Source organism: Rhinoderma darwinii, chromosome 1, assembly GCF_050947455.1.
Source record: "Rhinoderma darwinii isolate aRhiDar2 chromosome 1, aRhiDar2.hap1, whole genome shotgun sequence".
In the NCBI taxonomy this organism is placed as follows: Eukaryota; Metazoa; Chordata; class Amphibia; order Anura; family Rhinodermatidae; genus Rhinoderma; species Rhinoderma darwinii.
The window spans coordinates 88,228,159-88,243,568 of NC_134687.1; the positions used below are offsets into that span (position 1 = coordinate 88,228,159).

General features: G+C 39.4%; 1 protein-coding gene across 2 annotated transcripts in view; it reads right to left on the reverse strand.

Annotated features, from left to right (window-relative positions):
* The window catches only part of FAM149A (family with sequence similarity 149 member A), an 85,916-nt gene that overhangs the window by 29,613 nt on the left and 40,893 nt on the right, over window positions 1–15,410 (reverse strand). For both annotated transcript variants that reach the window (XM_075860161.1, XM_075860160.1), the window contains exons 6-9: window positions 12,594–12,773; window positions 12,277–12,464; window positions 9,109–9,263; window positions 8,890–8,984 (exon numbers count right to left, since the gene is read on the reverse strand). In XM_075860161.1, coding sequence (XP_075716276.1) covers window positions 8,890–8,984; window positions 9,109–9,263; window positions 12,277–12,464; window positions 12,594–12,773 — 618 coding nt within the window. The remainder of the gene's footprint in view (window positions 1–8,889; window positions 8,985–9,108; window positions 9,264–12,276; window positions 12,465–12,593; window positions 12,774–15,410) is intronic.

The window sequence follows — 15,410 nt, forward strand, 5'->3', positions numbered from 1 at the left end:
CTCCACTTGTCGCAAACTGATAGGGGTAGAATCCTTGAGCTGAGGGAACTTGGTTTATCACTCCGGCAGATCGCTACGCGCCTAGGCCGAGATGTTAGCACTGTTCAACATTGTGTGTCTCGGAGGTCGGGAGAACAACGAATGGGAGTGACAGCAGGAGGTGCGTGGAGGAGAAATTGGACATCACAACCCAAGCCTAGGGCGGCAACCAGTGACGACACAAACCAGAAGGTGTTTGCACGACATTGGGCTACGATCCAGATGTCCAGCTACAGGTGTTCTATTGGCCTCACGCCACAGCTCTCAAAGGCTATAATAGTGCACAGCAAGATGGCAATGGAGGCTGGAATGAAGGTCTATCCACTTCAGTGATGAGTTCTGCTTTTGTCTCGGACTAAATGATAATCAGAGATTTGTCTGGAGACCACTTGTGCATTGCCATGAAGTGGCCTTCACAAGGGAACGTGACACTGGTCCTACTACCAGAATTATGGTGTGGGGTGGCATAATGTACAGTAGCCAGGAACCCTCTAGTCTTCATTTCAGGTACACTAACAGCTCGGCATTACATTGATTTGGTCATGGAATCAGTGGTACGGCCATTTCTGCAAAGTGTCCCAGAAGCCGTTTTTCAACAGGACAAGTAGAATGTTGCTCGTGCTACTGTGAGCAGCCTGTGAGGCCTAAACATGCTACCATGGCCTGCAGAGTCTCCGAACTTGTCTCCCATAGAGCACATCTGGGTCGTCATTGGTCGGCAATTGCAATGGGAGATGCCAGCAGCCAATATTGATGATTTGCGTGTCCAAGTGCATTCAGTGTGGCATAACATTCCCCAGACAACCATTAATAACCTCATTCATAGCATGCCATGGCATGTAAGTGCTTGTATTTCTGATTTGTTCGAAACTCCAAAAATATACTCATAGATAAACAGACTTTCTATATAAAAATGGTTCTAGAGATAAATTCACATCACTGAAAGAAGAAAATGTAATTGTAGGCTGCACCAAAGACAGAATTGAGTGAATGCATTTTATTTGCGGACCTGCACTTCCACTCTATTTATATTGCAGATTTAGCAGAAGTAAGTTGGTCCATGAAGCAGAGCTGGCTTGGGATATCTGTGGTTTTCCATAGGACTGCAAGTAAAAGTACTGATTATCATGCTGCACAAAAGTAACAGTTTACAGATTCCACGAAAGAACAAAACGGAAGACCCAGGTAACTGGTGGGCTGAGATACGAACAAAACTCATCAATATTGCCAAAAGCAAAAAGATTAGCCCTTATTTCCCAGGTACCTATTGAATGCTTAGTAATATTATAACGTATCACTTTATTGTAAATAACTATTAAGCTAACAAATGAAGGTTAAAGTCCCTATATAGTAATGCTATTATTGCTCAGTAGTCTGTACTATCGGAGTGCAGGGTCAAACCAACACCTATGATGACAGCACTGCCTGTATGAGACAACTATAGTTAGCGGCTGCAGTCCGCTTGAAAAGGGACTTAGAATTGACAGAACACATGCATTTTAAAAAAGAGAAAAGCCCCCCCGACATGTTTCACCACTGTAGTGGCGTCCTCAGGAGAAAATGGGGCTAATGGCGGTGAACGCGGCGAGGTCTCCTATTTATGACCTCACTCATGACGTCAGGTAAACTGATGCTACCAATCGAAGTGATCCTCATAAGACAAGCCCCAAAGTAGAAAGATTTGCTCCAATCATGCAGCGCTAACGCCCAACCAATGAGGTACTTGCTTTCGCTCCTGTAGTTAGAATGATTGACAGGAGTGTGCTCCAACCCCGCAACGCTAACGCCCGGCCAATAGGGGACTCACTTTCGCGCCTGCGTAGAAGGAAATGTCACCTGATTAATAAGTATAGAATCCAGTTCACTGCGCATGTCAGTGAACTTAGAATTTGGAGCACATACGTCCTTAACCCCTTAAGGACGCAGCATGTTTTGGCCTTCAGGACACAGTCAATTTTTTCAAATCTGACATGTTTCACTTTATGTGGTAATAACTTCGGAATGCTTTTACCTATCCAAGCGATTCTGAGACTGTTTTCTCGTGACACATTGGACTTTATGTTACTGGCAAAATTTGCTCGATACATTAAGTATTTGTGAAAAACACCGAAATTTTGCGAAAAATTGCAAAAATTAGCATTTTTCTAAATTGATATGTATCTGCTTATGACAGATAGTAATACCACACAAAATTGTTGCTAATTAACATCCCCCATATTTCTACTTTAGATTGGCATTGTTTTTTGAACATCCTTTTATTTTTCTAGGACATTACAAGGCTTAGAACTTTAGCAGCAATTTCTCACATTTTTCAAGAAAATTTCAAAAGGCTATTTTTACAGGGACCAGTTCAGTTGTGAAGCGGATTTTAGGGCCTTATATATTAGAAACCCCCGATAAGTCACCCCATTTTAAAAACGTTACCCCTCAAAGTATTCAAAACAGCATTTAGAAAGTTTCTTAACCCTTTACACGTTTCACAGGAATTAAGGCAAAGTAGATGTGAAATTTTCACATTTCTTTATTTTTGGGCAGAAATTCATTTTTCATCTATTTTTTTTGTAACACAGAAAGTTTTACCAGAGAAACGCAACTCAATATCTATTGCCCAGATTCTGCAGTTTTTAGAAATACCCCACATGTGGCCCTAGTGCACTTATTGACTGAAGCACAGGCCTCAGAAGCAAAGGAGCACCTAGAGGATTTTAGGGCCTCCTTTTTATTAGAAAATATTTTAGGCACCATGTCAGGTTTGAAAGGCTCTTGCGGTGCCAAACAGTTCAAATCCCCCAAAAGTGACCCCATTTTGGAAACTATACCCCTTGAGGAAATTATTTAGGGGTATAGTGAGCATTTTGACACCGCAGGTTTTTTGCAGAAATTATTGGAATTAGGCCGTGAAAATCTACATTCTTTCAAAGAAAATGTAATTTTTTCTAATTTCCACAAGGACTAAAGGAGAAAATGCACCACTACATTTGTAAAGCAATTTCTCCCGAGTAAAACAATACCCCACATGTGGTCATAAACGGCTGTTTGGACACACGGCGGAGCTTAGAAGGGAAAGAGCGCCATTTGGCTTTTGGAGCTCAAATCTATCAGGAATGGTTTGCGGAGATCACGTCGCATTTGCAAAGCCCCTAAGGGACCAAAACAGTGAAAACACCAAAAATGTGACTCCATTTAGGAAACTACACCCCTTAAAGAATCCATCTAGTGGTGTAGTGAGCATTTTGATCCCACAGGGGTTTCGTAGATTTTATTATAATTGGGCAGTGAAGATAAAAAAAAATCTTCTTTTTTTCCAATAAGACGTAGATTTAGCTCAAAATTGTTCATTTTATCAACAAATAAAGGAATAAAATAACCCCAACATTTGTAAAGCAACTTCTCTGGAGTACAGTAATACCCCATTTGTGGTCATAAACGGCTGTTTGGGCACACGGCAAGGATCAGAAGAGAAGGAGCGCCATTTGGCTTTTGGAGCACACATTTTGCTGGATTGGTTTCTTGACACCATGTCACTTTTGCAAAGCTCCTAAGGTACCGAACAGTGGAAACTCCCCAAAAGTGACTCGATTCACGAAACTACACCCCTTGAGGAATTCTTCTAGGGGTGTAGTGAGCATGTTGGCCCCACAGGTGTTTCATAGATTTTATTAGAATTGGGCAGTGAAAATAAAAAAAAACCTTTTTCTTCAATAAGACGTAGTTTTAGCTGAAAAGGTTTCATTTTCTCAACAAATAAATGAATAAAAGCACCCCAACACTTGTAAAGCAACTTCTCCTGTGTACGGCAATACCACATATGTGGTCATAAACTGCTGTTTGGGCACAGAGTAGGGCTCAGAGTACCATTTGGCTTTTGGAGTACAGATTTTGCTGGATTGGTTTCTGGGCGCTATGTCGCATTTGCAAAGTCCCTTAGGGACCAAAACAGTAGATCCCCCCCAAAAGTGACCCCATTTTGGAAACTACACCCCCCAAGGTATTCATCTAGGGGTGTAGTGAGCATATTAACCCCACAGGTGATTGGCAGAAATTGGTGTGCACTCGATGTTGCAGAGTGAAAATGGGATTTTTTCCATAGATATGTCAATATGCCTCCCCTCACCTACCTTTGGTTCCTATCCATTTGGACACTGTTCTTTCTGTCCTTTAATGCCAAAAATGTAGAATTTTGTCAATCCTTCTAATGGGAAGTCATATGAGATTAGACCGTTTATTAACTGCCAGAGTGCTGGAGTTTTATATATTGCAAAATGTCCATGCCCTAAAGTCTATGTAGGCAAAACTATTCAACAATTTAGAAGAAGAATCTCCAAGCATTTAAGCTCTATTAAGTGTAAAGAACATACCCCACTGTCCAGACACATGAGATGTGTGCATGAGAATGATACTAGATCCATTCAATTTTGGGGTATCACTTTGTTGAAACCTGGTCCTAGAGGGGGTAATTTTGACAGTAGGTTGTTACAGGAGGAAGCGCGGTGGATTTACCATCTAAACAGCCTTAGTCCTGGTGGACTCAATGAGGGCTTTACTTTTGTAGCCTTCTTGTAAATGCAAATCATTGGTAGATCCCCCTATGAGCTTTGCAGACATTTTTGCACTTTCCAAAAATCCTTGTCCTTTTAAATACTGTCAATACTGGTTTAACCTTGCAAATACATCCTGATATGGTTGTGTTCACATATTGATTGTACTAATATTTTGTCTTTAAATATGTATACACATTGCTGATGTCTCCAATTTCTTAAGTTATTCTCAGATTTGGTACTGGAAGAAAATATAGATATAGTTGGTGTTGCTGAAACATGGCTGGACTCTTCACATGACTGGGCTGTAAATCTACAGGGTTTTACACGGTTTCGGAAAGACAGGACAAATAGGAAAGGTGGTGGTGTATGTCTGTATGTGAGAAGTGATATGAAGGCGAGTGTGAAAGAGACAATAGTGGGTGAATACTGTGAGGAGGTTGAAACCTTGTGGGTGGAACTAGAAAGGGAGGTAAACACTGCAAAAATTACTTTTGGTGTAATCTATAGACCCCCCAATATAACTGAGGAGATGGAAGGCCAGCTATATAAACAGATGAAGCGGGCTGCACAGGCTGGTACTGTAGTGGGAGAATTTAATTTCCGGGATATTAATTAGCATCATGGTTCGGCTTCAACTGCAAACCTGTTGCAGGAAAATTTTATGTGCCAGTTTGTAGAAGACCCGACTAGAGGTGAAGCTCTGTTGGATCTGGTCATTTCTAATAATGCAGATCTTGTTGGGAATGTCAATGTTCGTGAAAACCTCGGTAACAGTGATCACAATATAGTTACATTTTACCTATACTGTAAAAAACAAACACAGGCTGGGAGGGCAAAAACATTTAATTTTAAGAAAGCCAATTTCCCCAGGATGAGGGCTGCAATTCAGGATATAGACTGGGAAGAACTAATCTTAAATAATGGGACAAATGATAAATGGGAGATTTTCAAATCTACTTTGAGTAATTATAGTGCAAAATTTATTCCTATAGATAACAAGTTTAAACGACTCAAATTAAACCCCACATGGCTTACACCTTCTGTGAAAGGGGCATACATGACAAAAAAAGGGCATTTAAAAAATACAAATCTGAGGGTACATCTGTAGCCTTTGTAAAATATAAAGAGCTTAATAAAATCTGTAAAAATGTAATAAAAATGTAATAAAATTAGCAAAAATACAAAATGAAAGGCAGGTGGCCAAGGATAGTAAAACAAATCCCAAAAAATTCTTCAAGTATATAAATGCAAAAAAGCCAAGGTCTGAACATGTAGGACCCCTAGATAGTGGTAATGGAGAGTTGGTCACAGGGGATCAAGAGAAGGCAGAGTTACTAAATGGGTTCTTCTGCTCTGTATATACAACAGAAGAAAGAGCAGCTGATGTAGCCGGTGCCAGTGCTGTTAATACATCAGTTTATATACTGAATTGGATGAATTAAATAAAATAAATGTGCACAAGGCCCCGGGACCAGATGGGTTACACCCTAGAATTCTTAAAGAGCTTAGTTCAGTTATTTCTGTCCCCCTTTTCATAATATTCAGAGATTCTCTAGTGACTGGTATAGTGCCAAGGGACTGGCGCAGGGCAAATGTGGTGCTTATTTTCAAAAAGGGCTCTAGGTCTTCCCCGGGTAATTATAGACCAGTAAGCTTAACATCCATCATGGGGAAAATGTTTGAGGGGCTATTGAGGGACTATATGCAGGATTATGTGACAAAAAATAATATTATAAGTGACAGCCAGCACGGTTTTACTAAGGACAGAAGTTGTCAAACTAACCTAATCTGTTTTTATGAAGAGGTGAGCAGAAGCCTAGACAGAGGGGCCGCTGTGGATTTAGTGTTTTTGGACTTTGCAAAGGCATTTGACACTGTCCCTCATAGACGTCTAATGGGTAAATTAAGGACTATAGGTTTAGAAAATATAGTTTGTAATTGGATTGAGAATTTGGTCAAGGACCGTATCCAGAGAGTTGTGGTAAATGATTCCTATTCTGAATGGTCCCCGGTAATAAGTGGTGTACCCCAGGGTTCAGTGCTGGGACCACTATTATTCAACGTATTTATTAATGATATAGAGGATGGGATTAATAGCACTATTTCTATTTTTGCAGATGACACCAAGCTATGTAATATAGTTCAGTCTATGGAAGATGTTCGTGAATTGCAAGCGGATTTAAACAAACTAAGTGTTTGGGCATCCAGTTGGCAAATGAAGTTTAATGTAGATAAATGTAAAGTTATGCATCTGGGTACCAACAACCTGCATGCATCATATGTCCTAGGGGGAGCTACACTGGGGGAGTCACTTGTTGAGAAGGATCTGGGTGTACTTGTAAATCATAAACTAAATAACCATGAAATGTCAATCAGCTGCTTCAAAGGCCAGCAGGATATTGTCGTGTATTAAAAGAGGCATGGACTCGCGGGACAGGGATATAATATTACCACTTTACAAAGCATTAGTGTGGCCTCATCTAGAATATGCAGTTCAGTTCTGGGCTCCAGTTCATAGAAAGGATGCCCTGGAGTTGGAAAAAATACAAAGAAGAGCAACGAAGCTAATAAGGGGCATGGAGAATCTAAGTTATGAGGAAAGAATTAAACCTATTTAGCCTTGAAAAAAAGACGACTACGGGGGACATGATTAATTTATTTAAATATATTAATGGCACATACAAAAAATATGGTGAAATCCCGTTCCATGTAAAACCCCCTCAAAAACAAGGGGGCACTCCCTCCGTCTGGAGAAAAAAAGGTTCAACCTGCAGAGGCGAAAAGCCTTCTTTACTGTGAGAACTGTGAATTTATGGAATAGCCTACCGCAGGAGCTGGTCACAGCAGGGACAGTAGATGGCTTTAAAAAAAAGGTTAGATAATTTCCTGGAACAAAAAAGTGTTAGCTCCTATGTGTAGAAATTTTTCCCTTCCCTTTTCCCGTCCCTTGGTTGAACTTGATGGACATGTGTCTTTTTTCAGCCGTACAAACTATGTAACTATGTAAGTATAAGATACTCTACCAAGTAGATGGGCATTGGTACAGAGTAACTGATAGTGGAATATTTTCATTTATTATTTTTTATTATAATCCATCTATTTCACATACTTAAATTTGTGTCTTCCACTGCTTTTTTGTATCCAAGTTCATTGACAAGCGCAGTGGCTTTTTTCCTGTTTCACCTGGTGCTTCTGTGATATATATTTTCATCATCACTTTAAGGACGTATATGCTCCAAATTCTAAGTTCACTGACATGCGCAGTGAACTGGATTCTATACTTATCAATCCGGTGAAATTTCCTTCTACTACGCAGGCGCGAAAGTGAGTCCCCTATTGGTCGGGCGTTAGCGTTGCCGGGTTGGAGCACACTCCTGTCAATCATTCTAACTACAGGAGCGAAAGCAAGTCCCTCATTGGTTGGGCGTTAGCGCTGCGTGATTGGAGCAAATCTTTCTACCTAGGGGCTTGTCTTATGAGAAACACTTCGATTAGTAGCATCAGTTTACCGGACATCACGAGTGAGGTCATAAATAGGAGACCTCTACGTGATTAGCCCCATTTTCCCCTGAGGGCGCGACTTCGGTGGTTTTCTTCCCAGAGAAATAGATGTTAATATCTATGGGGTTGTAAACCCTCTTACCCGTTCCGTAGTGTGACGTAGTCTGGGGAGAAGGCAAAAACTGATTGCCTAGATATAAGAAAGGAACAGTGAGGTTTCCCAGTCCCGAGCCATAGAAACAGCACGGACTCTGTCACACTACGGAACGGGTAGGAGGGTTTACAACCCCATAGATATTAACATCTATTTCTCTGGGAAGAACACTATTTCCACATATTGAAATTATTTGGAGCACTACATACACTCTGCAAAAAAACATAAATATAATTTGCATAAATTGGCATATAATTGCATAGAGTGTTCATATTCCCTTCACGACAGGGAGATTTTTTCTGTTGTGAAAAGTTTTGTCCTGGTGTGTTCTTGTATTGCACACTTATTTTGAAAAAAAGATATGAGTAAAAGTTATATTTTATTAAACTCTAGTCCCACTCCAGTGATTTAATTACGATTTTACGTAGAGTATAGAAATTATAAATTTCCTTTGGTGGAAGGCTTCGAATTTACCACTATTACCTAAACGTTATAATATTAGTAAGCATTCAATGGGTACCTGGGAAACAAGGGCTCATTTTTTTGCCTTTGGCATTATTGATATGCTTTGTTAGTTTACAGATTCAGCTCTGCTACACCTGCATGCATTTACTATCTTCAGGTAAATTTGTCAAATACTGTAACAATACATACTGTGTCTTCTCTACCAGTCCAGAATGGCGATGCTGTAGAGGTTTGGCTTGTATCGTCATTACGCCATTTAAGTCGCTACTTAAATTACGACTTGTCTGCAAAAAGAAAATAGAAATGATTAAACTGATCAGAAATATGTGACATATTATTATATAGGTATAGGTGACAGATCAGGGTGGAGGGCTGAGGGAGAATCAGCAGTGTTTCCATAGTTTGTACCTGTGGTGTAAAAACATAAGCACCAAATGAAATGCTCCGTGCCTCAGAGCCTCGTGATGGAGGAACGCCTGTTATTGCTGACGTTATCCGTGGAATCGGAAGCTGAAGATAATGGTTTGTAGCATTATGGATCTTTCCTGCTTGTTTTATTTCCACTGAGGTAGGAAATACAATTTTAGTTACGATAAAACCTGAAAAGCCATTAGAACATATATTCTGATATATAATGTTATCAATGATAAAATAATGGCACATAGATTCAAGTCTGACTATAATTACATTTACAGTACTGAAAGAGTTGCAATCCTTCCATTGTAAGGCCTAGTTCACACAGAGTTTTTTTGCAGGCAGAAAAATCTGCCTCAAAATTCCTTTAGGAGTTTATGGAACCTTTATAGTGGTATTATATTTTATTAGTTTCAAATATGGACTTTTTGTACAGTACAATGGAAAAGTCCCCTGTTTTACAAAGATATATGTTTAGAATGTGTTTATTCATAGATTATAATACCAGATCATATTTGTTTTTAACATTTATTTTTTGTTATACGAAACTCTCATATTATTTAGTAAGTAAATAATGAAAGTAAATGTTATTTATACCCTAATCAATATGGGCATCATCCCTAGTGTGAAGCATGGCATGTGCAATATATATTAAAGGTCTAGATTCATGAAGGGGTTGTCCCATCAGTACAACCCCTGTCCATATGCCCTATTAGGTCCATATGGACATCATAGAGGGGGATTCCCTACTTGAGACCATCCTCTATGTGCTATAATGGAAACAAACTGTATTTTTGTCCCCTGTTTTTTTGGATAAGCTGGCAAAAACAACTGATCACTTGGGGTGAGCGAAACCGGATCCACATCCACCAACCGGCTTATTTTTGAAAAGGGGTTGTCTTCAGGAGAGACAGAGGTTCCCTCGGTCTGCTCTACAACTGCATTGTAAAAAATAAATAAATACTCTCTAAAAGATTTCCAATCTAGCCCTAGTGCTAACCACCATCTTCCTTTCTCTGAGGCCATAGCCTGGAAAAGTCCTTCAAGGACTTGCCTGCCGAATCCACTGTTGTTGAATTGGCGTGAACATATTTGAGCTATTCCTTAGTACACAAGTACATATTGTAGGCATTGACTCATCAAATTGGTAAACCACCTCAGGACTCTTATATCACAATGTATGCTATTATTTTTGCCAGAAAATATTTGTTGTTCTTTTGTTTGCTATTTTTACTTACATTTTTATGTAATGTTAATGCAAATTAAAGCCTACCTATAGACTAGCAGGTTATCAGCACTTACTAATACATTGCTAGATATAAAATTGCCAGGATATATTTCTTTAATATTTTATCTCTACCGTCCTAGTCTAATCAAGCTACTGAAGCACTGCTATACTGGACTATACACTGGAATTGGAGAACAAAACCACTTTGGTCTTGGAAACACTCTCTTTAGGAAACATGCTGATAGGTCAGCATCAAGGCTTAGTGGTAGCGCCGCCTATTAAGAATCGGTGGCGGCCAAACCCACTTGGCTAGCCAGCGGGTCATTTCCTTATTGGTTGCTAAATAAAGAGGGGTCCATAGCTCAGCAACGGGAGGACGCACAAGTACAGGACAAATACCGCTGGACTCACAGACGCAGCAGCTATTAGGTGAGACCACTCACTCACTTTTTAGGACCTAGTGACAGGTCCTCTTTAAACCTAAGGTACACAACAAAGAAAATAGCACGATCTACTGTGCTGCCTTCCACTAACGGTAGAAGAAAGCCAAAAATACAGAACCAGCAGTGGCTTCCTTCAACAGCCATAAAGCAGAATCCCACTCAGTTTTAAAAAACATTGAAATGTCTTACAAAATTTGGTGTTTGATCGCAACAATTTAATAATAATCTCTGGATTCTTAAAGAAGTAGACTTGGTGTTGGGATTAATACATATTTAAAGAGGCTCTGTCACCAGATTTTGCGACCCCTATCTGCTATTGCAGCAGATAGGCGCTGCAATGTAGATTACAGTAACGTTTTTATTTTAAAAAAACGAGCATTTTTGGCCAAGTTATGACCATTTTTGTAGTTATGCAAATGAGGCTTGCAAAAGTCCAAGTGGGTGTGTTTAAAAGTAAAAGTCCAAGTGGGTGTGTTTAAAAGTAAAAGTCCAAGTGGGCGTGTATTATGTGCGTACATCGGGGTGTTTTTAATACTTTTACTAGCTGGGCGTTCTGATGAGAAGTATCATCCACTTCTCTTCAGAACGCCCAGCTTCTGCCAGATCACGCTGTGACGTCACTCACAGGTCCTGCATCGTGTCAGACGAGCGAGGACACATCGGCACCAGAGGCTACAGTTGATTCTGCAGCAGCATCAGCGTTTGCAGGTAAGTAGCTACATCGACTTACCTGCTAACGCCGATGCTGCTGCAGAATCAACTGAAGCCTCTGGTGCCGATGTGTCCTCGCTCGTCTGACACGATGCAGGACCTGTGAGTGACGTCACAGCGTGATCTGGCAGAAGCTGGGCGTTCTGAAGAGAAGTGGATGATACTTCTCATCAGAACGCCCAGCTAGTAAAAGTATTAAAAACACCCCGATGTACGCACATAATACACGCCCACTTGGACTTTTACTTTTAAACACACCCACTTGGACTTTTGCAAGCCTCATTTGCATAACTACAAAAATGGTCATAACTTGGCAAAAAATGCTCGTTTTTTAAAAATAAAAACGTTACTGTAATCTACATTGCAGCGCCTATCTGTTGCAATAGCAGATAGGGGTTGCAAAATCTGACGACAGAGCCTCTTTAATATCGATATGTTTTATAAAAACCCACTTAAAGGGGTATTCCAAACTCAGGAAGCTCTGGGACCCACTCCAGAATATGGGTCCTCCAACCTCCGTCCTGCCTGGTGACGCAGCCACCTGATCCAGGCAGAGAATAAATAGGGAGGTGGTCGCACTTGTGCATGGCTCTCTCCATTTACTTCTATAATGGTTACGGAAATAGCCAAACAAGCGGGACACCTGTTCCCAATATATTTGCTGGGATCCGCATCTATCAGACATTTATAGCATATCCTGTGGATATTCCATTAATGTCTTAGTTGGTACTAAGCCTTTAAAAAAAAAATATATGGCAAATTCAATCTTTATTTGTTTACCTGAGGCAACTGCCCATTTTTTAATGAGGAGTTCTTTCATGGATTCCACAATAGCCCTCCAGGTATCATCAAAAGCCTCTGCCGCAACTGTGTCCTTGATGCAATCATTAGGGGAGACGGGAGGAATGCCCCGCTTAATCCTCTTTTGGTGAAGTTGAGTTTTCTTTTGATCCAAACCCTCATCATCACTAATGGGTAAAGAAAACGTAATTTTACAGTCCTTAAACATCAAAACTTCTGATCTTATACATGTAAATTTTTTTTTTATAATAACCACATTCTTATTTAACTATTGTATAGGAAAATGTTCTATTAACTGCTCTCTGTTGTCATAAGCAAGGTACTCCTCAATAGTGCCCTCCACATCATAGATCTCTTCCTCCAGGAATGAATAAACTGATGACTCAGACGCCAAGGAACTTGTGCTAGATGTGGACTCATCTGCTCTTTGTAATGGTGATACTGTAGGGACAAGTCGTGATCCAGATACACAGAGTCTGAAATAAATTAGAGATTAAATAGGGGTGCTAAAGCTTTCCAACTATAAAATAACAATACATTCATTATATGTTAGAACAAAGTAAAGTATTTTTGGTCCTTTCCACTGATTGAGCAGTTGGCCACTGTGGGTAGTTTAAATTGTCACTAACTTTTCAACAAACTCTGCATAAATGAATAGTACAGGCGTATAAGAATTGTAATTTATCTTATTAGGGTAAAATGCCTTTTTCTTGACTTGTCAACCCCCCCCCCCCCAACTGAATTTACTGCTTTTCCGTCTTCTCAAGACACGACTGACTATCAGCTCACTGAGGGATCAGGTTACAGATACCCATAGAAGTCTCTGGAGGGGAAGAGGGAGCAGAGTGAGAGAGAGGCAGAGAGACACAGAGACACTGCAGCAGCAGCTTGCTAGTAAGTATTATATCTCCAAGTGCTGGATTCTCAGCTACACTGCTCATTGCTGCTATATAATCTCATCCACGCTGGTGCAGCTTCTATATATTTAAAAGATAGAGCTAGAAGAGCAGGATGTTCTCTTCTATATGTGTGTGCAATGTATAGAAGACATGAGAGCAATAAGGCTCCTCCCACTAGCTCAGGAAAAACTGAGAATTAGAGTCAGAGCCTGCAGAGTGGAAATCTGCTAAATAATGCCACATACAAGTCATATAATGGCCAGAAATAGTGTTATTCCTCATGTACACACATGACAGCTTATTTTGAAAAGTCACCTAAGAGGTTAGGTATGCTTTTAACATCATAGCCTAATGGTAGGGGGCTAAGCTGCTTTGGTAGCATCACATACACTACAGTAAAGCGGAATTCTACCTTTACAGCACTTAGCTAACATTTGAACCAAGATGAAAATCAGAGTAAAAGAATGCCCACAATGATATAATCACCACATATGATTTTTGTTTTATAAGTAACATGTATATATACAAATTGAGCAATCAGTTAAAAAGGGGAAAAAGCGCCCAAGATAGTATAGCCCACCACTACAATAATCTGGATAGCAAATAACAGATGCCTAACCAAGCCATACATAAACACTCATGTGCGGAATACAATTATATGGATACATTGACTACAATGTAGAGCTTATTGGGAATTTCACTGTTCGAGAAAACCTCGGTAACAGTGAACACAACATAGTTGCATTTTACCTATACTGTAAAAAAATAAATACAGGCTGGGAGGGCAAAAACACTTAAGAAGGCCAATTTCCCCAGGCTGAGGGCTGCAAAATTAATTGCTATATATATAACAAGTAGAATCATTTACTATTTAACCCCACATGGCTTACACCTTCTGTAAAAAGGGCAAAAAATTTACAAAAAAAAGGGCATTCGAAAAATATAAATCTGAGGGTTCAGCTCTAGCGTGTGTAAATTATAAAGAGCTTAATAAAATCTGTAAAAAAGTAATAACATCAGCAAAAATACAAAATGAAAGGCAGGTGGCCAAAGATAGCAAAACATACTTAAAGAGGTTCTCTGGGCATATTTTTACTGATGGTCTATCCAGGCACAGTGCCTATGTAAATGTATAGATTGTTTGCTTGAAGTTTGGTCCAGTCTGATCGCCACCTAGGATCAGGAGGGACATTTTTACTTTTTAGGGCAGGTAGGTTAATGCCTTATGGTTACTTTATTTATTTTTTTAACATTTTTCTGAATCAATAGGGGTAAACAATGTTCTATAGTTTACCCATATCCCTTCTCTTTTTCTCGTGGTTGAACTTGATGGACATGTGTCTTTTTTCAACCATTGTAACTCTAACACAAATAAGCTAGTGTCAACTGCAATTGCACTTTATAATATGTCTGTGTTAAAGCGGTAATATTTATTTTTATCATGTTTTTTTAAATGTATTTATGTATGTTATTGTATTTCTGAAATGTCAATGTTTTTCTTTGTTCGATTATGTATTTTGAAATTTTGGGAGTTGTGAATAACAAAATAATTTCCCTGCCAGGATAAATAAAGTTCTATCTAATCTATCTATCTATCTATCTATCTATCTATCTATCTATCTATCTATCTATCTATCTATCTATCTATCTATCTATCCTGAATATAGCAGATATAAAAAAATGGCGACAGCACCCTGCAACACTAATGCCACCTAAACCACTAAATATAAATACATATGCACTAAAGCTAAATCTACCTACAAATAGGGAGGTTCTTAGTGCACATTTTGATCAAAAAGTGTTAGCCCACCTGCCACGACAAGGCGACCTCTGTAAGGTGGGAACCTACGCTATCTATCTATCTATCTATCTATCTATCTATCTATCTATCTATCTATCTATCTATCTATCTATCCATCCTGAATATAGTATATATAATATATAGTGTATGATGAATGGACATTGGTTAAATAACTGTGTACTCTTCTATCAGGTTACATGTAACATACCTTTTCTGTTGTTGCTTTTCCCTTGTTGACTGCCATGCTGTCACCATGTCAGGGGTGTGTGATTGATCCATTACTGATCTACATCAATGTTGGCTCCTTAGGATGTGTTGTGAATTTGATGGTGATATTTTCTGAATATTGTTATAGTTATTTTTTGTGGTGGTACTATAAGTAAACCCGTGACAATGCATATGCACTTCATCTG